A 22,354-nucleotide genomic window follows, 5' to 3' on the forward strand; every position below is an offset into this window, starting at 1 on the left:
CTATATTGAATCTCCTGTTTTCCTTCTCTTCTCACTTAGCTATATTGAATCTCCTATTTTCCTTCTTTCTCACTTTCACTGGAGGTGAAAATAAGAAAGACCTTTGTAGAAGAACCAAAAAAGAAAAAAGAAATATTAAAGAGAATAGATAATGTATCAATCCAAATATTATTCTCAAATGCATAAAGAGATTACTTAGTATCTCAGGTTGTGTTAGCCCACTTGGAAAGAGTACTCATCTTGTATTGTCTAGAGTTCTCTTTTAGACCATGAAAGACTTTGTTTACAGTGTACAGTTAAAATATGTCCATTATTTCCTACAGGAAAGAGTTAGAAAAGTGAATCTATTTCCTAGTTCTAAGACTTTTAGAAGTCTACTGTTTAGGGCCAGCAGGTGGCATGATGGTTGAGGTTCTGGATTCCCACATGGCTAATGGTTCAAATCATGGGCCTGGTGGCTTGCTTTCTCACTCTCACTCACTCTCTCTTTCTGTCTCTAGTAAAAACTGAATAATAGTAATAATAAATAAAATTAAAAATAAATTCTTTTTTAAAAAGTCCAAGGTTTAAAACATTTTTAATTCTCTTTTTTTTAAAGAATTATTACTTAATTTTGTTTATATTATTATTATTATTTAATTTGACCAGAGAAAGTTAGAAAGCAAGCCACCAGTTCCAGGACTTGAATTGCAGTCAACCATGTGGGAGTCCAATGCCTTAACCACCATGCCACCTGCCATCCCCTTTAATTCTCATTTCTAAGGTGAGTTTTTAAAAATCTGATTTGTGGGGACCAGCAGTTAGCGTAATGGCTTCCCATGTAGTTGACCGCGGTTCGAGTCCCAGACCCAGTGGCTTAAACTCACGCTGGCCGTGTGTAAATGTGTGCCCAAGATCCCGAGAGGAGAATGGAGGAGAAGGGATTTCTGTGTGGCCATCCCCCCAGGGTGTGATTTCTCGCTTTCTGTCTCTCTGTCTCTGTCTGTCTGGCAAGTGCATGCGCCCTATAGCAAAAACCTCTCCAAAAAAAGAGATAAAAATCTGATTTGTGGACCAGACTTGTAGCATAGCAGTTAAACCCTGTGCAGAGGGAGCCTGATTCCCACATGGTTGACTGCGGTTCAAATCCCAGTCCTGGCTGTTTGAAAAACATGCTCAGTGCATGCCTAAAAGCTGATGGGATAGAGAAATTGGAGGGAAAGGAATTGGCGATGTGACCAAGTCCCATTAGAGGGATGCTTTTTCTCTCTGTGTGTCTCTCTGTCTGTCTGTCTCTCTCTCTCTCTCTCTCTCTCTCTCATGAGCATACACACACCTCTAGCAAAAAGAAAAAACTGATTTGCTATTAAATGTAAGAGGCCCAAGGCTCCTCTGCAGTGTTGACAGACAGCTCCACCTCCCTTGAGAAGATACTGTTTGAAGGGTCGATGGATAGGCTTTAGCTGTCTGATGGCATTAGGGCACTGCTGCTGCCAGAAGCAGGCTCAGTTCCTTCTGTGTTACCCTGGCCCCTGTCTACACGAGGTCAGAGAATGACCATGGAACCTTGGAAGACTGTTTTCACAGTCAGTAAAGTGGCTCAGAAGCTACCAGTAGGCAATAAGGCAAACCAGTGCTGTTGTAGACTAAGTTTTGTGGTTTTTTTTTTTGTAGAACAGTTTAACTGTTTGCTTTTCACAAAGAGAAGGCCTAAAAGTTGTGTATTTCAGTGATTAGTAGGCTGCATTGAAATGAAGTGAGAATGTCAGGTAGGAGGTACCATCCAATTCAGTTACGTTCCTGTAGCATGATCAGTAGTTCTTATTCCCTTTTCCGTCTGTGTACAGAAAACCATTGTTCAGCCTTTCAAGGATCTGTGTGATCATTCTGTCTTTTCTCTCTTTTAACTGTCATTGTATGTCTTTGTTAGGTTTCTTTTTACTTCTTCAGATAATAATCCTAAGAAGATGAGAGAAAATGGAATCAACACATGCGCTCTCTCTCTCTCTCTCTTTAAAAAATTATTTATTTATTTAATTTTATTTATTCATTCATTCATTTTAATTTGACCAACGGGGGCGGTAGTGAGAAAGCAAGCCTCCGGGCCTGGGCCTCGAACTGCGGTCGGCCATGTGGGAGCGTCTAGTTCCTTAACCATCACACCACCTGCTGGCCCCAACACATGCTCTCTTAATGAGAAGAAAAGGTGGTTGTGGTGCTAGAAGGAAGGTGGTTTAGAATATGAAATTCCCTAGTTTTGAAGTCTTCCTCTGCCACTTAAGTGACCCTGGGTGACTAACTTAAACTGTGCCCTAATATCTTCCTCTGTCAATCGAGGAGAATAGTATCTGCCTCATAGAGTTGTGTGGATTGAAGCAAGGAATACCTGTAAAATTAAACATAACAGGGCCAAACTGCAGTGTCCCTTGCTGCTAAAATGCTGTGCTTTGTAGGTGTAGACCACCTGAGAAACCTAGCTAGATCACCAGTCCAGTGGGAAGACTAAGTCGGGGGATACACACCAGTCTCAGCTACTCAGCAGGCTGAGACGGGAGGGTTAGAACACAGTAATACCCTGCCTTCAGAGAGAGAGGTTATAATATAGTAGTTAAGAGTATGTGCTCGGGAGCCTGACTGGCTGGGTTCAGGTTACTGCTCCATTACTCTGTTACTCTGTTTCGGATTCCTCATCTGAAAAAGAGGGTAAAAAGTAGTGCCTGTGTGGGCCTGCATCATAGCCTGGTAGTGAAAGGAGCTGGATCCCACGTGGCTGGCATCTGCGGTTTAAATCCCAGCTCTTGTGGGAAAAACACCAAGAGGAGCTAGCAGGTAGCATGGTGGTTAAGGCACTGGACTCCCACGTGGCTGACTGTGGTCCGAGTCCCAGACCTGGTGCTTGAAAATCATGCTGGGTGCATGTACGTGAGTGCCCACAATCCCTAGAGGAGAATGGAGGAGAAGGGGAGAATCCATCCCCCTTGGGATGAATTCTCACTTTCCTTCTTTCTCTCTCTCTCTCTCTCTGGCTAGTGCATGTGCCTTACGGCAAAAACCGGGGAATGGGAGGGGGAGAAGAAAAGAAAGAAAAAAGAAAAACACCGAGAGTGTGTTTGTGCACACCCAAAACCTGGCAGGAGGAAAAGGGACTGTGGTGTGACCATGCCCCCAGAGGGGTGGGAGTGCTTTCTCCCTCCTGTTTCTGTCTCTATCAGGCACACATGCCTTCTGAAAATTTAAAAAAAAAAAAAAATTTGTTAAGTATCTATGTTGTAGGGTTGTTTAAAAAATTACATTAATTTGGGGGGACCAGCAGTTGGTGTAATGACTATGTCTCTGGACTCCCACGTAGTCGGCCACGGTTCGAGTCCCGAACCCGGTGGCTTAAAGTCACGCCGGATGCATGTGCATGCGTGCCCAAGATCCTGAGAGGAGAATGGGGGAGAAGGGATTGCAGCACGGCCATCCCCCCTCGGGGGGTGATTTCTCACAGTCTATCTCTCTGTCTCTCTGTCTTTCTGGTGAGTGCATGCGCCCTATAGCAAAAACCTCTCCCCCCCCCAAAAAAAAAAAATTACATTAATTTGGGACCAGCAGTTGGCGTAATGACTGTGTCGCTGGACTCGCATATAGTCGAGCACTGTTCAAGTCCTAGACCCAGTGACTTAAACACACACCAGACACGTGTGCATGTGTGCCCAGGATCCCAAGAGGAGAATGAAGGAGAAGGGATTGCGTGGCCATCCCCCCTGGGAGAGTAATTTCTCACTTTCTATCTCTCTGTCTCTCTCTGTCTTTCTCATGAGCGCGCACTCCCTGTAGCAAAAACCTCTCCAAAATAATTACATTAATTAAAATATGTAAAGTACTTAGGCAGCTGGTAAACACTGTTTTAAGAACTAATTATTATTAAAAGGCTTAGATCAGAGTCTGGCATAGAGTATGCACTCAAAAAGTAGTTGCTATTTTTACAAGTAGTTCTCATTTTTCAGCAAAATTGTCAAAGTGGAAAGAAGAAAAAAATCTGAGATGTGCAGAACTAGTATTAACAGAAGGGAGGAGGCTAGCTGACTGAGGAACCTGTTAGGATCAGCGGGCAGCCGTGGAGCCAATTTAGTTTGGCATGCATTCCTCATGCTGCCCCACAGCCCAGATTAGTGATTTTCCTCTGGCAATAGTTATTAATACCTACCCAGGTCTGATCTCGGATAAATTTGATGGCGGGGTTCATTCAGGATTGCGGTTTTCATCAGCAAATTCAGCTCCGGAGATTGAAATGACAGGTTCTAAAACCTAAATCTGATAGGAAGTAAAGACAGGTAAGGACTCAGAGAGAGGGAAGTGGCCAGTCACTCCGCGGTGCTTCCAGCGAGGTAGTGTAATTGTTACAGTAAGGATATTTGAGCAAGCAAGCTGAACGGTAACAGTGTTCAAAAATGAGTGCTGGAATTATCCATTTTGGTGGGAGAGCAGGTTCAGGTGGTAGAGCAAGGTAAAGTACTTGTGTTAAAACCCTGAGGACTGGGGGCAGCAGCTGCCACAGTGGCTAAGGCACTAGACTCCCACATGGTTGACCACAGTTTGAGACCCAGACCCAGTGACTTGGAAATCACACCGGGCACACATGTGTCCAGAATCCCAAGAGAAGATTGGAGGAACACGGATTGCAGTGTGGCCTTCCCCTCTAGGGAGTGATTTCTCACTTTTCCTTTCTCTGTCTGTTTCTCTGTCCAGCAAGTGCATGCATCCTATGGAAAAAAAAATCTAAAAAAAAAAAATAATAAAAAATAATAATAATAATAATAATAATAATAAACAGAAAACTAAGGGATGGACTAGAAAGCCTAAAAAGATAATCGCTTACAATAATGTATAAAGAACTACAAGTTGTAAGCAAAAAAAAAACAAACAAAAAAGTCAACCTACTAGAAAATGGACAAAGACCTTGCACAAACATTTCACACTACAAGCTATCAGAATGTCCAGTAAACACATAAAAAGGTAGTCAGTTTCATGAATCACCAGGGACATGCAAATTAAAGCCACAATAGGATGTTACTCCCTCCCACCAGAGAAGTTAGAATGATAAACATCAGTACTGAGAGTAACTGGAACTGCACAGTTGGTGGGAGTGTGAGCTAGTACAGCCGCTGTAGAAAACTGCCAGGCTAACCATCCCTGTACCCTTAACCCAGCAAGTTCACTCCTAGACACTTGCACGCCCACCAGAAATTTGTGCTCATGTGTACCAGACAAGCATGTTATTCTTTGCCAAGAACTGGAAGCAGTCCTGATACATGCTGGGGAAGAATGGAAACACTTATACTTTATACAGTGGAGAAGAATAGATACCTTACAGCCATGTGTGAGTCACATAAACACAATGTGTGAAAGAACCCAGGCACGAAAGAGTACTCAGGGAATCATGTAATCCCATCTTTTTATTAAGTGCAAAAATGGCGCTAACTGTGGAGTTAGAAGTCAGGATGGGGATGGACCTTTGGCAGGGAGGGAGACAGTGACTGGAGGGGCCCAAGATCACCTGTCATCCTGTCCCTTGATCTCATTTGATAGAGTCATGGGTATCCATTCTCTGAAAATTCATTCAGCTCTGAGTTTAGGATTGGTGCATTTTTATCTATATAAAATGCCTAAAATCTAGCTTGAGAATTTGGGAAATGAGAGTTCACTAGTTCCATGTACAAATCTCCCTAGAATTAAAGGTTTCCAACTTAAAAATATATATGTGTTTACTACAAACTGCACAATTAACCAGTCTGGCTTTTTACCTTCTTAAATTGTGTCTTACGGGCATCAAAGATCTCCCAAGAGTAACGGATAAGTGCCACGGGCAATATACTTTGAAGTCCTTTTTCAGTTTCATTCATCCTGTCATGTCACATACACTGTGGCAGGTTACATGGAATACATGTATGAGTTACATGCAGAACTGATATAGAGCGTGTACTGGGTTGTCAGAAAAGTCGTGACGTATTTTTCAGTGTTTTTCTATGCAAAAATGCGTCATGACTTTTCCGACCACCCTATAGAACTCATCTTTTTAACTTTTCTCAAAGTGATAAACTTACTGTCATCCCACAGATCAGATCTGGTGGTTTTAAAGTATGATTGAAGAGAGAGTTTTCTGTTTGTTTGTTTGTTTGTTTGTTTAAGAATTATTTCACTTATTTACTTATTTTAGTTTGACCAGAGAGAGACAGAGAAAGTGAGAAAGCAAGCCGCCAGGTCCAGGACTCAAACTGTGGTCTCCCATGTGGAAGTTTAGCACCCTAACCACTACGCCCCCTGCCGGCCTGAAGAGAGAGTTTGATGCACCCCGGCTGTGAGATGTAAGAGACAGTGTGAAGGGGCCTAATTGAGCATTTGTTGTAACTGACGCTTACTGTTTTGACTGCATGTTGGTGTCTGTGGTGCAGTTTAAGCAACTTAGTGAGCTTTTTCATCTGTGAATGGATTTTGTTTTGTTTAGTCTACATTGTTTTCAGATTGATGATTCAAAACCTCACACTTTCGGAGAACATCACTTCATAGTTCTTCCCTTTTCTGCTGTTTTTATATCGCATGAAGCATTGCACATTGAAGCCATCTGCAAGGCCTGAATGGAATGAGATTAAAAAATATATATCGTCACTTAGATTGACACAGAAAAGGCTGAGATTCATTTGGAGTTTATTCCTGATTTTCTTTTATTCTTGAAAGTTTCAAATTTCATTTCAAAATGGTTGTTAACGTGCTCTGAGCCAAAAGTATCTTTGATTCATAATTTTAAATAGCTTGACGTTGGGTCAAAGGAAGGGGCTCCATTTTGTCACCCAGAAGAATCTGAGGCACCTAGTTCTCTCTGTTAAGATAGTAAATACAGTAAAGTCCCACCGCTGTTGAAAAAGTCGGACTGGGGAACCAGCAGTTAGCGTAATGGCTATGTCGCTGGACTCCCACGTAGTCGACCGCGGTTCGCGTCCCGGACCCAGTGGCTTAAAACTCACGCCGGGCACGTGTGCGTGCGTGCCCAAGATCCCAAAAGGAAAATGGAGGAGAAGGGATTGCGGCGTGACCATCCCCTCTGGGGGGTGATTTCTCGCTTTCTGTCTCTATGTCTCTCTCTGTCTGTCTGGCGAGCGCACGCGCTCTATAGCGAAAACCTCTCAAAAAAAAAAAAAAGAAAAGTAAAAAAAAAAAAAAAAGTCGGACTGGGTCCAGCCCTGTAGCACAGTGGTTAGGTTCTGTGCATTGGGAGCCGCATCCCATAGGGCCAACTACGATTCGAATCCAAGTCCTGGAAGCTTGAACAACATGTCTGGCATGTGTGTGTGTGTGTGTGTGTGTGCACGCGCGCGTGTGTGCTCAAAATCCTGATGGAATAGAGAAACGGACTGTGGCATGATGCAGTCTCTACCGCTCTCACTCACTGCTAGGCAAAAGTCAGGTTAGTTTAATCAGCTCAGAATGCTATCTGACTTAGTATGCATTTCAGAGGGAAAAGCAAAAATGTAAGAATGAAAGAATTACATTAGTTAAAATATATTAAATACTTAGATCAGTGTCTAGCAACTAGTAAACACTACTGAAATATTAGTTATTACCAAAAGGCTTAGGTGAGGGTCTGACATAAGAGTGTACACTCAAGAAATAGTTTCTGTTTTAGAGGGAATTTCCACTTTTTCAACTCAGTTGTATAAATGGAATTAAGAAAATTGCCAGATGAATATATCAAAATAAATGTCCTTTTGCATGCCTAGACTGTGTCACAGCTATTAGATATTTGTCAAAAACCATTTTTCAACATGGCGACTTTTTTGAGGAGTTAGTGAAAAAATTGTGCATGCCTGGAATGTTGCGAAAGAAATTCATGATTTAAAATGCACCCCATGGTCTTACACTCTTTTTGCAGTATCAGTGTTTCTAAGAGTAGCGTTTGTATTTTGTGCAGTGGATTAGTCAGGGTCCCTCCACTGTTTCCCCACAGAAGGTTGTCCAATGCTGCTGAGCTCTGCTCAGTTCCCCTTATTGGCGTTAGCTCGGATTGCAAAAATGAGGAAGGAGAGTACAGGCTAATTTCAAAGTATGAAACGTGTTCGGTTTGCAGGCAGATTGCCCACTGCCACTGTGTTTGTCCTCTTCACAAATAATGTCATTGTAATACTGTGGCAGCCTGCAGTCATAAACTCTAGAACTAAGAGAAGAAATGAACCATGAAATACGCTCTTATTTCGGGGCCCTGCGAGAGTGCCTTAAATGATAAACCAAAAGACGCAGTGACCCCACAGCTATGTTCAACACACTCTTTATTTTGACATATCTCAAAATAGCAAGCTTTGCTAAGAACCCAAGAATGAAAGTCCTATTTCTACATCCTCAGTTACCCTCCTGCACCTCCATGTCATCTTGGGCGGGCCCTTGGTGTTCTGTGCCCGTTATCTCCCATCCGCTAATGTACTATAAATATTCAAAAGCTCTAAATTGTGTTGTTTTTTCAGGGGACAATTATAATTTCTGATTAAAGACACACTGTTTGGGAATGATTGCAATGGAGGAAGGCTTTAATCATGTTACATAATTCTTGTGAGGTAATTGTGTTTATTTTTTATTCATCGTTATTTATTTCTTTGCTTAGCAGACAGAAGGTGGAGCACAGACAGACGGCCAGCAGTCACAGACACAAAGTAGTGAAAATTCAGAGAGTAAATCCACCCCCAAACGACTGCATGTCTCTAATATTCCTTTCCGCTTCCGGGACCCTGACCTCCGACAGATGTTTGGGGTAAGTCTCTGAAGTCCTTTTATGACTTTTGCAATTAAAATAGAATTTAATCCATCAGATGTGTTATTAGCCATTAGTACTTGGTTTATACTACAGTAGACCACTAAAGATTCTAAAGTGGTCCAGGATTGTCATCAGTCTTTCGAAGCCTTTTTCTGTCATTCTGTCTTTTAGGCATTAGCCTTGCAGGTTGTCACCTACCAAGGTGACCATGCTACCCAGTTTGCTGGGATCGAGACTTGTGGCGTGAGGCTTCTAGTGATAAAATCAAGAAGAAATGATCACCCTGCTCACATACCCTACATATCAGCAACAAAACAGTAAACATATCAGTAATGTGCTCATTTTCACCTCAAGGAACAAATACACACATTTTTGAAGCAGTAGTTCATAAATGTATCTGTGTATTGGAAATAGCTTGAGGAACTTAAAAAATACTGATGACTATGTTCTATATACATAGGTTGTGATATAATTTGCTTGGGATGAGGTTTGGGCTTAGGCATTTTTACAAGCTCGCCAGGTGATTCTAATGTGCAGATGAGTTTGTGGACTTCTACTTACTCATACCATCACACATTAGTTCTTTCTTTGCCTTCCATATAAGCCCAGCACAATATGCCTGCCCTCTCCTCAAATACAGGACCAGAGAAATGAGGTTTAGGAAGGCATTATGGCACCCTGTACTCTGCCTTTGCAGGTACTAAGACCATATGCAATATAGAAAATACGGACTTAGAAATGACTTGTTGGGGCCAGCAGGTGGGTGTGGTGGTTAAAGCATTGGACCCCTACATGGCCGACTGTGGTTCAAGTCCTGGACCTGGTGACTTGCTTTCTTACTTTCTCTCTCTCTCTCTCTCTCTCTCTCTCTCTCTCTCTCTCTCTCTCTTTCTCTCTAATGAGCATATGTACCCCAAAGCAAATTTTAAAAGAATAGTAATAAATAAAATTAAATTAATTTCTTAAAAAAGAAAGAAGTGACTTTGGTAAGGTGGAAAGAGTATTGACTTGGTATGAAGAGCCTGGATTCCGATTCTATTTGCATGTGACCTTGGGAAATTCATGTAACCTCTTTGGATTTGAATTTTATACCTATAAAAATAGGGATCGTAATCTCTATCCTACACATGTTATGAATTAAATGAAATGGTATGTGAAAGCAGACGTAGTACCTCTGTATTTTGTTTTTATTTCCTTTCTGTACTCTAGAGAGTCAAGACCAATACCTAAAGTCAAGTGTAGCAGATTGGTTTGCTAGCTCTCCTGTGTTCCTTCACCTGTTTACTTCCTCCAAAACCACCATTATGAAAGCAAAGTATAAAAGCAGAGATTTAAGTGGTTGGGAAGTGAATGGCTGCTGAGTCTTAATTTTTTCTGAGCCTGTGTGTTGTTGCCTGTTTTAATTTGACCACACACTTAATTTTACCTAGGGCTAAAAAATAATTTTTAAAAATTTCATTAGGTTAACTGCCCAGTGTTTTGTTTAAAAACCAAATGCACATCTTTCCATCTTGGTCATGGCCATGTCCTGGTAATAAGCAAAGTTCTGTCACTTCTAGCTACTAAGTGTTTTCCTCACTAAAGGGAAGGTCAGTTAAGATTTAGTGGTGTTCTTAAAACCCTTGGAGAGCTTTTACACAGAAAGTAGTAACCAGTTGTTCTCCATCTCTACAGAAAAAACGGCAACAGAAGATAGGAAGGGATGAGGACTTGGGTTATATAGAAGAGACTTTCTGGCTAGATGAGTTATTAGATTCTCTAGTGAATTATTAGAGATAATAGAAATTCTTAGTCCCTGGAGGTCTGTGAGAATGCAGTACATTCTCATCTCTCAGATGAGATGTGTTTTCCTTTTGAGTCAGAAAAATAGTGTCTATTGAAGATCTGCCCAGGAAAGTTAGTGATTTCCTGGACATGTTTTATGTTCGTCCCATGAGACATGAAACAATAAAGAAATACTTTTTTCCTTGCAAGGCTCTCTGGTTGCTTTGTTTTCTTCCACATGGCCGATACCTATCACTTAGAAGGACCATAGCTTCAGTAAAAAGCAAGGATTCCATGCTCAGTTGAAGAGCGCATTACAGATGTAAAACAAGCTAACTCCAAAAACACCATACAGATCTTAGTTTTGTAATATAGACACAGAACTAAAACAAAATGACCTTTCTAAAATAACACATATTCCTCTTTGTATAATGTTTCTAGTTGTCTGTTAAATAATGAAACTGGAATTAAGCCCAGATGTTTTACTCTAGAAAACTTGGGTTCTCCATACGTGTTTTTGATAAAGATGGTAATGATTTAATCCAGTAGGAAAACATGAATTTTCTTTTGCTCTTTTCATTTTTTTAGTTTTGTTCACATTTCCCAGTCTGGTATGAAATCCAAATGAAATATTATGGATAACTGGGAATGAGTCCAGTACTCGAGCAAAGTGTGAGCCAAAAAGATATTTGGATATTTACTACACATACCTTAAATTCAACCCAAGTATCGATGAAAAGTTATTTAGTTTTGGGCCGGCAGGTGGCGTGGTGGTTAAAGGCGCAGGACTCCCACATGGCTGACCACGGTTTGAGTCCTGGACCTGGTGGGTTACTTTTTCCCTCTCTGTCTCTCTCTGATCAAACTGGAAAATAATAATAAAAATGTTTTAAGTTATTTAGTTTTATCCCTTTAGATATTCCTACCCTAACTCAGATAATGATAGTATTTATATAAGCCCTCTAGGTAGCTATTTAGCCACCTCCCAATAGAATCAGACTTTGTGTGTCTATTTGCTTTTCCAAATGTAACAGTGTTTGAATAATTACTAAAGTTATTTAAAATATTCCTTTTTTTTTTTTTAATTTGTCAGAGGGCATGTGCACTCACCAGAGAGATAGAGAGGGAGAGAGAGAGAAAGCACCTTCCACAGGGGAAGGCCACACCACAATTCCTTCTCCTCCATTTCTCCTTCCTTTCAGGATTTTGGGCACACACATCCAGCATGTTCTATTTAAAGTATTCTTGGTGCTTAGTATAGGAATAGTGAAGTGACAAATAGATAGAATGATTGTTAATGTCAAAAAATGTTTAGGTATGGTAACAGGGACCACCAGATGGCATAGTGATTAAAGTGCTGGACTCCTACTTGACTGACTAAAGTTCCAGTCCCAGGCCTGGTGGCTTGCTTGCTCACTCTCTCTCTGGTAAATGCACATGCCCTATAACAAATTTTAAAATAATAATAATAAATGAAATTAAATAAATAATCATTTTTTTAAAAAGGAATGGTGACTTTTTTCATTGAATCGGATAGTTTTTCATAGTCTTTTGCTAAGTAATAAAAAAAAAATAGAAGCAGTCTGGGGAATGTATCCGCTATCTGCAGTTGTGTGTGTGCCCGAGGGAAAGCCTAGAAGGTTACATATCAAAATGGTGAGAGAGCGGGATTGCAGATGACTTTTATTTTCTATTTTTCCTTTTCTTTTTTCAATTTTTTCTAATTTTTATACATGAATACGGTTTGCTTGTGTAATTTGTAAAAGGTGGAGAGGAAGTGGGTCTGTATTATTCGACTTATTAGGATTTGTTTCTTAAGACATTTTAAAAATTAGAGACATAGGACCTGCAGGTAGTGTGGAAGTTAAGGCACTGGATCCCACAGCCAGCTTCCAGTTCCAGTGCCATACCAGCAGCTCGAGAATCATGCTGGGCGCATGTGCGTGCATGCCCCAAATCCTGAAATCAGAGTTGAGAGGGAATTGCAGCGTCGCCATCCCCCCAAGGGGTGATTTCTTGTTTTCTCTCTCTCTGTCTCTGTTTCTTTCTCTTTCTCTCTCTCTCATCGCTCTCTGGCAGGCAAGCACACACACCCTATTGCAAAAACTGAAAGGAAATATATATGTAGTTAGGAAATTCTTGCCTCGTCTAGAAGAGGTATATGTGTAATGGGTGACACTATCTTCAGACAGTAGCTTCTCCTTGTAGAGGTGGGTAATGTGTGAGTGAGAAAGGAAATTGTGTATCAAAAAGGAGAAACTATCACCTCAGTGATGAGGAAAATTCATAAACTAGTATTGGTACCCACTAGCAGATAGAAACATGGAAATTAAATAAACAGTTTTAAAAGGGGGAAAATTTACCCCTTTTTCAGAAGAAAGTAAAGTATGTGTATAAAAAGCCAAACATAAACGTTTTTATTTTTCTCTCTGCAGCAGTTTGGCAAAATCCTAGATGTAGAAATAATCTTTAATGAACGTGGCTCCAAGGTAAGCTCCATTTCAATATCAAGTGTGTTGGTTTTTGAATTTTGTTTGATCCTAAACAGAAAGTATTTGGAAAAGATAAGCCGTGTTTTAAGCCTGCATAAAAGTAAACCGAAGTATCCACCTTGGTTAGATTATCTCTAAAAATAAGTTACCACAAGAACAAACTTTATCCTCATGCTTAAATTGGGAGGGTGATGGGTTAAGAGACAAAGAAGTTTGAGAATGTAGCAGTCAGGATTCTAGGATATAGGAGACTGCAGGCCTTTAACAGCCTTAATTTTGACCCCAGCTTTCTTAGTAAAAGAAGAGAGAGAAGACTGAAAAAAAATGTAATTCTATGAGAATTCTGTTCTGAATTTCTGTCAGAACAATTTAGCTTTTTAAAATCCAACTTCAGAGTGGCATACCTGGAGCCAGTTTACTGTTTCAATGATTCAGTTGATCTGCTCTCTCTTCTGAACAGATTTTCACAAGGCTTAAACTGAAGTGACTCAGGAATTTTCTATGAACTGATTTTCTTCTTTAAGTTATAATTAAACTTCAGAATGTCGAGTCACTTAAACTATAAACATAGTGAGTTGTTTACAAAAGAATGAAAGTAGTAACTATAATTTGATGTATTCTTATCTAAATGTTTTCTATATAAGAACTGAAATGTTTAACTAAAATGTGTTTTACCCTATTAATTTACTACTTTAAATTTCTACTCTATATGACTTAGTTTCCATGCATCAAAATAAGCAGCTATGGTTTTAGGAATGAGGGAATGGCAAAGTCTTACAATGATGTTGTGAAAAAATATTTAATGAATTGAATTTGGGGAAGTTTTATCTGAAATACACCCTAGGAAAGCCAAACTTATGTTATTGCTGTATTCACCTGTACTTCTATCTTTAGGCTAAAGCAATTTTTTCTTTAATTTTTATGTGGTCATCTCTGCTAAATTTTGAAAATATCTCTTGGCTATGATTAAATTCTTCAAAAATAAAATTTGAGAAAAGGCACGATAAAGCCAATAAATAAGTTAATATTTAGCGCTCTTCAATTTCCTACTCCAAAGTCACCGTACTTTGAGAATTTATAACATATGTAGACCATGGACAGAGTCGTCTGTCTGTCTCCTGTCCCCGCCTGTCCTGATCCAGAGGTGTGCACTGTCCTAATGCTCCTGATTATCGTCCCTTCCCATATAGGATATATCAACTTCTGACTATAAAAATTCTTTGTTAATATTAAAGAGGTAATTATACTCTAAGCTTCCAGCTTTCAGTTAAAACACAAAAGATTAATATGTCTATGCAGAGCTTTCTCCAGCACTTACCTTGGTAAGTATTTTAAACATGAAATCTTATTTAACTGCAACCAGTGAGACTACTTATGCTCGTAATTTCCTCATAATGGGTTTCTAACCCCTTGTTGTATAGTTTGCATTTATTTGTCTTTGATCTTTTTAGCTACAAGGTGGGAAGATGACAGTGGTTTAGAGATGGGAAGCACATCAATGTAAAATAAGTGCGTGAAGACTCTTGACCACACTGTTCATCTGAAGTAGTAGTTTAAATATTTAAATATTTATTATATAAGTGTGTATAACTAAAGTATTTGTAACTAGACACTAACAACCAAAAGGCTAGCATAGTTTCATCTGACATCGAGGACATGCTCCTTACCAAGAAAATAATTTGGTTGAGAATTATTGCGAAGCAAAGGAAACTGATCTTTCTTGAGGCTTCTTTCATTGACTTCAAGGATTAGCCTTCTACCCAAAATCTTTACATTTACCTGATCCAGTTACTTCTCCCATGTAATTTTCATTTGAGAGTAATGGCACAAGCCTTCCTTTTCACTTTGGGGAATCTAAAAGCAAACGTTGCTCTTCTCGGTTTGATGCTCATTGCCTTGTTCGGGTATAGTCTGTATATGGTTGGGAAGTGTTTTAAAAACAAAGCACAGAATTCAGAATTACCCTGGATCTGCCTTCAATACAGAACCTTGTTTTCATCCTTTGACCTTGACTGTTACCTAAACTTGTTTCCTGGAATGAGTTCCCCTGGAACTATTCTAAGGCTCCGAATAGAGACTTATTTTAGAGTCAGACCCACAGATGCCTCATTTGGGATCCACCTAAGATAAATTAATGAGTACTTTCTGTGAATTAAGTTTAGTTTCTCATTTCTTTTATATGTTCAGGGTTGACTATAAAATTACAGCATGTCTTGAAAAGAACTATAGAAAAGGAGACTTTATTTGGTCCTATTGTTTAGTTAAGATTGCTCTGACTTTTAAACAGAGCACTTTTCTATGCAGAATTTAGCTTTATTGAATTATTTTTTAAGCACTATTGGAAAAACTATTCACAAAATAATTCTGAGATAAGCAATACTTACAAATGAAACAAGATTTAATGAAATTACTCTGAAATAAAAAGCAGTTCTTTACCTTGCCTTATTTTTTAGAACAAGACTGTGGACCCAAAGTTTGAGAATATACCTAAATGAAAACTGTTACATTTGCCAAACCCACTCCCTCCCTCCCTGCCAATATTCTGCCCTTTCAGCTTGCTTGTCCTCCAAAGAGTACTTGTTTATTTGTTGTTGATCATTTCTTTTTCTCTTCTCTCTCTCTCTCTCTCTCTTTTTTCTTTTTCCCATTTTGCCAGGGAGCATGTACGCTGGCCAGAGAGAGAGCCAAAGAGGGAGAGGGAGGGAGAAAGTACTCCCCAGTAGGTAGGGTCACATTGCAGTCCCTTCTACTCTGTTTCTCCACCATGTTGGGGTTTGGAGCATACACGCACACATACCTGATGTGTTTTTTAGTTGCTGGGTCCTCTGTTCGAACTATGCCTCAGCTATGTGAGATCTGGCTGCTTTAATTGACCAGGCCGTTGAGCTGGCCACCTTTTTCTTCTTTAACCTTCATTGTCTAGATTTGCTTTACCTAGATTATGGATGAATATATATTGTATACATGCACACACATGTGTGCATATATATTTAAATTATTTCACTTTTTTTTTGGTCTTCTTTTTCCTCCCTATTCCATTGTAAAAGCATAGCCATATCTAATATTTAATACTTAACTGAAAGACTAGCTTTTTGAAAATGTGCAATCAGGATATATGATGGAAAATGGTACCCCTGGTAAAATATTTTGGTAAGTCCAAATAATTTGGAAACGTCCAAGTTTCATCAGTTAATTACAGATTATTAATGTAAATAATAAGTAATGCTTAGAGCGGCCGTGTGTCCCAGTTTACCTAGGACATTTAGCATAATTATTAATAATGTCCCCTTCTTCAAAATATCCTGATTAGAACAATAAGCTATAATGTTCCTGTCCTTTTAGATCCTTGAGTAACAATGTAAAAACAGCCTTGAGAGAGAAAGTATGAGCCTAGCGGCAGTTGTGTGCGCTGGACGCTGCTATCAGCAGGCCAAGGCCACATGGAAGGCTGAGGTTTGATTCTGGCCTGCCCTAAAAAGCCGTGCACAGTAACACCTTATTGTAGTGTCAGCGACTAGGAGGTTGCTGTTGTTACAGGCAGTCATTACACAGCGAAGCTCTGTCTAAAATACCACACACATCACACCACGAGGGCCCAAAAGGAAACATGAAGCTTAATGAAAAGTAGAAAGGGAAAAGAAGCATTAAAGAGAATATTTACTACTGATATTCTGATATATTTACTTTTAGTCATTTTTCTCACATAGAATATTTAAGAGAATCCTAAATGATGGTCACCTGGTTCAACCTCCAGTTTTCTTGACCCTGCATTCTCTGATGGAAACTTTCAATAATTAAGAACTTGTTGCTTGGGGCCAGCAGGTAATATGGTAGTTAAGGTGTTGGACTCCCACGTGGCTGACTGTTGTTCGAGTCCCAGACCTGGAAGCTTGCTTTCTCACTTTCCCTTTCTTTCTCTCTCTGTGAGCACACGTGCCCTATAGCAAAGAATAATAATAATAAGAAGAAGAATAACAATAATAATAAATTAAATAAATAATTATTTTTAAAAAGACCTTGTTGCTTTTCAAATGAACTTCAAATTTTTATGATCCTATTCACTATTACTCAGGCACATAATTTTCCATAATTTTCAAGTTTATTAAACTAAAAAAGACACAGATTATAACACTTGTGTTTTCCATATACTTTCAACATATTTTTCCATAAACACTAAATACTCAGAAGTTCTTGACCTCTTCAGACAGTGGCAATTATTAAATCCACCAAAGGACTGCATAGCAGAGCACAGCATCAACTAGGAGATTTCCAGCAATTTTTAAATGAGCATGTTCTCATTACTTCTCTCAGGTGGATTTCTAGAATGATGGGGGTTCTGGGTTTAGTTAGGCTTGAGTTTAGGCTTGAATTGGGAATAAGATGTCTGTCCCCACTTGTCAGACACAAATAATGTGCTGTAGTTTCGTGTCTATTATCCTGGCTTTTGATTTCATGCAAAGGGAAATTATTTGTTGCTTTCAAAATATCGTTAAATACTTTGAAGTCGCACTAAGTGGGCCTTTTATGATTTTCAATAAAATTTGATAGGTAATGCTAAAAGGAAATGTTTTTCATTTACACTTAAAACTGAATTAACAGTGCATGTAACTCCAAAAGGCTTAAGTTTATTTTTATTTTGTTACCATCTTATGGGTTTTAGTTTTCTTTTATTTATTTTTTAATTTTTGTGTTCTGGCCATACCCAGGAGATCCGTCTGCTTTTGATTTCTCCCTTAAAAGTTACATGGTAAATTTTCTTTCTCATTCTTCTGAGATGGAAAAATTCAAAGATTATACAAAATTTTAAATATTTTTACAATGCTCATCCTATTGCTTGTTATTTATTACAGTCTGAGGCCAGACTAAAAAGATGACATTACTCGGCTCCATCTGTCCTTGATAAATGGATGGATATCCAGACAGGTGATGAGATTGCTGTCACACTGTGCAAAAGTTTTAATCACAACCAAACGCCTAGGAAACACACCTGTCCTCAGTTTCCAGAATTCAACAAAGATAGCTGGGAGTATAACACCGATACTGACATACTTAAATTATTAATATTGAAGGACTTGGGAGCCCTGAGAGCCTTCCTTAGAAAGGAGTATAGCGCTGGTAGGTGGCATGAATGTTAAGGTGTCTGCATCCCACATGTCTGACTACGCAGTTCGAGTCCTGACAGTTGTTTGGGACCAACAGATGGTGGTATAGTTGCTGGATTCCCAATGTAGTCGACCATGGTTCAAGTCCTGGACCCAGTGGCTTAAAACTCACGCTGAGAGTTTTAAGGAAATGTGTGTGTGTGTGTGTGTGTGTCCAAGATCCTGAGAGGAGAATGGAGGAGAAGGAACTATGGCATGGCCATCCCCCCGGGGGGTGATTTCTTGCTTTCTGTCTCTCTGTCACTTCAGCAAGTGCACGTGCCCTGCAGCAAAAGTCTCTCTTTAAATAATAATAATAATAATTGTAAATGTGATAAAGAAGCATGAAGTTTGAGAAAGTCTCAACATGAGAAAAAAAACTAACAGTACTCTAAAAATACTGACTATACTTCTCACCTTTCTAATCATGGACTTTATTTAATTCTGTAAGATATATATTAATGTCCTATTGCTTCTCAACAAATTACCACAAATTTAGTGGCTTGAAACCTCACATTTATTACCTTACACTTCTCAGGGTCAGAAGTTGGAAATAAGTATTGCTAGGCTAAAGCCAAGGAGCCTCTAAAGGATAATCCATTGCCTTGCCTTGTCCACCTTCAAGAGGATCCCACATTCCTTGGACTGTAGCTCCCTTCTGTATTCAAAGCCAGCAGTGGCCAGTCGAGTCTTTCTCAGACTGCTCTGCTCTGATTCTGATTCTCTTGCTTCCTCTTTCACTTACAAGCACCCTTGTGATCACATTGGGCCACCCGGATAATCCAGGATAATCTCCCTATCTCGCGATCATTAACTAAATCACATCTGTAAAATCCCTTTTGCTCTGTAAGGTAACATATGCACCGGTTCTGGGGATTCTGCCTACCACAAGGTCTATTTATCTTCAAAGGAAAGAAGGAAATCCTCTTACCTCTGTGCTTCCTATTAGAGAATCCCAACGAGGCCTTCTTTCTCCTATTACCCTAGGACAAGATGCTTGCAAAGATTGCTTTATTTTTATGGTTGGTGTCTTGATTAGCATTTCCTTTGGTGTGTAATCATCTTTCTGTATAAAACACTTTTCAAACACTTGAAAATGAAATTTTGTCCCAGAATATTAAAAGTCATTATTGAGAAAATCTATACAAGCAGACATTAAGGTTAAACATGGTCATTTGTTGACTTTAAAATTTCAGCACTTTTGAACCTCCATTCTTTTGGAAGCAGTTATTGTGTCACCAGCATTTGGTCAACATATTCTAGAATGAAATATTATACAACTTGACAATTAGATTTGAAAAAGAAAACTATAATTATTTTAGGATTAACATAGTTTAATGAATAGGACACTGAGCTTGGATTTACAGAGTTTAATTTCAGATTTTTTTCACCACTAGCTGTATTTACTTGAGTACTTAACCTTAATTTGACTCAATTTCTTTACCTTCAAAATAAAACCAGTGGTACCAGCAGATGGCATAATGGCTACATTGTTGGACTCCCATGTAGTCCACCGCGGTTCAAGTCCTGGGCCCAGTAGCTTAAACTAACATCGAGTGTGTGTGCGTGTGTGCCCAAGATCCAAGAGGAGAATGGAAGAGAAGAGATTGTGGCGTGGCCATCCCCCCTTGGGGATGATTTTTCGCTTTCTGTCTCCCTCTGTCTTTCTGGTTATGTTTTTGTTATAGGGAGTGTGCGCTCACTGAAAAGGCAGAGACAGAGAGACAGAAAGCAAGAAATCACCTCCCAAGGGGGATGGCCACACTGCAATCCCTTCTCCATTCTCTTCTTGGGATCTTGGGCAAGCCCAAACCCGCACCTGGTGTGAGTTTAAGCCACCAGGTCCGAAACTTGAACCGCGGTCGACTACATGGGAGTCCAGTGACATAGCCATTACGCCAGCTGCTGGTCCCTCCAAATTCGTTTTCGAAAATTGTGTTCCCATTGACATTTTCAACTTTCTTTATTTTTTAAAGACTTATTTTGTTTAACTATTTAATTTTTTTTTTTTTAATTTGACCAGAGAGGGACAGAGTGAGAGAAGAGAAAGAGAGAGAAAGTGAGAAAGGAAGCTGCCAGGTCTGGTACTCGAACCATCATCAGCTATGTGGGAATCCAGCACCCTTAATCACCATGCCACCTGCAGACCCCATCAACAAATGTATACTTTCTTTAGGAGAGTTTCAACTAAAATCACCCCTATAATATTTTATTCCAAGCAACATAATTTTTTTTTAACTATGCCATAGGGCTCGTACTCTCACCAGAGAGCACCCCCCCCATGGGGTATAGCCATGCCACAATTCCTTCTCCTCCATGTCTCTCTCCTTTCAGTATTCCGGGCACACCAGGCACCCAGTGTGTTTCTGAAGCCACCAGATCCATGACTTTAACTGTACTGCCAGTCATGTGGGATCTAGCTACTTTAACCTCCATGCCACAGGCTGGTCCTGCAATTTCTTTTAAAAAAAAAAATTCATTTATATTTTGAGGGTTGGGGAGAAGAAGGACATACCTTTGGCGGGTTCCTCACCGACAGTTCTCCCTCAAACACTGCAGCAAAACCAAGCTCACGATCAGCCCAGCCATGGAAGTGAGCCCAGAGTTTTCCGACATAGTTGTTTGTCATCATTGTGCAACAGTGACACTATTGCCTGTACTACCCAGACTGGGCCAGGACTGTATCTTAAGTTATTCTAGTCCCAGAGGAATTAATACTGATAGAAGCAACCAGCAAAATGGAATTAAAATGATTAGACTGCCTAAAAAGAAAATCTCATTATATAGTGATTGAACCTGAATATCAGATTTCATGTAGCAGTTCCTGGGGAATAATAAATTTGGAATGTCAGAGAATTCATTTAGTTAAGTCTTTTTTAGAGTATTACATGAAAAGAACACGTACAGTAAATTAACAGCGTGAATTGAGAAAGGTAGGACATTAAAAAAATGTTCAAATTCTTAGATGAATAACTCTGTACCGAGTAACTCTGTACCTTAATTTTGGTCTGGCCTCAAATGCTTTGTATTTTATTTTATTATTGTTATTATTGTTGTTAATTATACCATTATTACTATTATTACAGTTCTTTATTCTTTTATTGTATTTAATTTACCTTTACAAAATATGCATGGACCAACAATGTGACTTTGGGAGAGTATTGCTGAGTTGTTGCTGATGTCAGTTTCATACTGTGATATTTGTTCTCTATTTACCAAGAGATCAGTATTTCAATATAACGATGTGCATGTTTTCCCCCCTTCTCCCGCTGCATGCAGGGATTCGGGTTCGTAACTTTCGAGAATAGTGCTGATGCAGACAGGGCCAGGGAGAAATTACACGGCACCATGGTAGAGGGCCGTAAAATCGAGGTGCATGTCTTCAATAATTCAATTTCTGGTTTATATTTTTATTTCTCTTTTTTTGTATTGCCTCACTTATTTCACATTTGGAACCCTGTCTTGTTTGTGTGTGCGCACGCACATGTATGTGTGTTTGTATCTCTGTGTTCTTCACCTTCTTGCACTAAAATGTATTAAATTAACATTTCTGTCTGCCTCCTCCCCCATTTTTTTGGTTGTTCAGGGGTATTGATTTTGAATTTTTTTGTGTGCGTGTGTATGTTTTTCATTTACTTTTTTCCTCTTCCAAGATATTCATACTTCTGCTCTCTTGATTTTTTTCCTTTGCTTCAGTTTGCGATTCTCTGAATTCCTGTGATCAGGCCTAAACAAAACTAACTTTGAAGGTGTCTAAAAACTATCCAGTATATACCGCTGTGTTCTGTGATGAATCAAGGGGCCAGCCAATATCTTCTTTCTCTCAGGAGGCCAGTTCCCCTCCATGTGCGTGTGATGAGCACAAAATAAAAGATTTCAGAGGAGGTGGGGAGGGAGGACAGAATCCAAAACTCATGTCATTTTCAAATATCTAATGCCAAGAATTTCAGCAGTTCACTCTTAAATTCTTTCTCAGACAGAGGGTTTGTTGGCTGGCAAATGTACCATGATGGTGATCGAGTCAGCCAGATGGAGTTCACCAGCCTTTTCTGGTAGCACATTGAAGGTTAACTGGCTCCTTTCCCCCTTTCCCATTTTTTAAGAGTATTAAATATAAAAGCCACCATTTTTGAGTAAGATGTCTGCATATTTTGCTTTTTTCCCCCCTTTCCAATGGTTTAGCATTTAGGGCCCTT

The 22,354-nt window shown here is 39.5% G+C and overlaps 1 protein-coding gene across 23 annotated transcripts in view; it reads left to right on the top strand.

The window, feature by feature from the left end:
• RBFOX2 (RNA binding fox-1 homolog 2) overlaps window positions 1-22,354 on the top strand; it is a 255,042-nt gene that overhangs the window by 201,382 nt on the left and 31,306 nt on the right. For 15 of the 23 annotated variants that reach the window (XM_006170295.3, XM_006170300.3, XM_006170299.3 and 12 more), the window contains 3 exons: window positions 8,612-8,758; window positions 12,961-13,014; window positions 21,438-21,530. In XM_006170295.3, the coding sequence (XP_006170357.1) occupies window positions 8,612-8,758; window positions 12,961-13,014; window positions 21,438-21,530 (294 nt within the window). The remainder of the gene's footprint in view (window positions 1-8,611; window positions 8,759-12,960; window positions 13,015-21,437; window positions 21,531-22,354) is intronic. The other 8 variants (XM_006170296.3, XM_006170315.3, XM_006170316.3 and 5 more) reach the window with 3 other exon arrangements.

The sequence above is a fragment of the Tupaia chinensis genome, unplaced genomic scaffold (assembly GCF_000334495.1).
Source record: "Tupaia chinensis unplaced genomic scaffold, TupChi_1.0 Scaffold148234_1, whole genome shotgun sequence".
Classification (NCBI taxonomy): domain Eukaryota; kingdom Metazoa; phylum Chordata; class Mammalia; order Scandentia; family Tupaiidae; genus Tupaia; species Tupaia belangeri.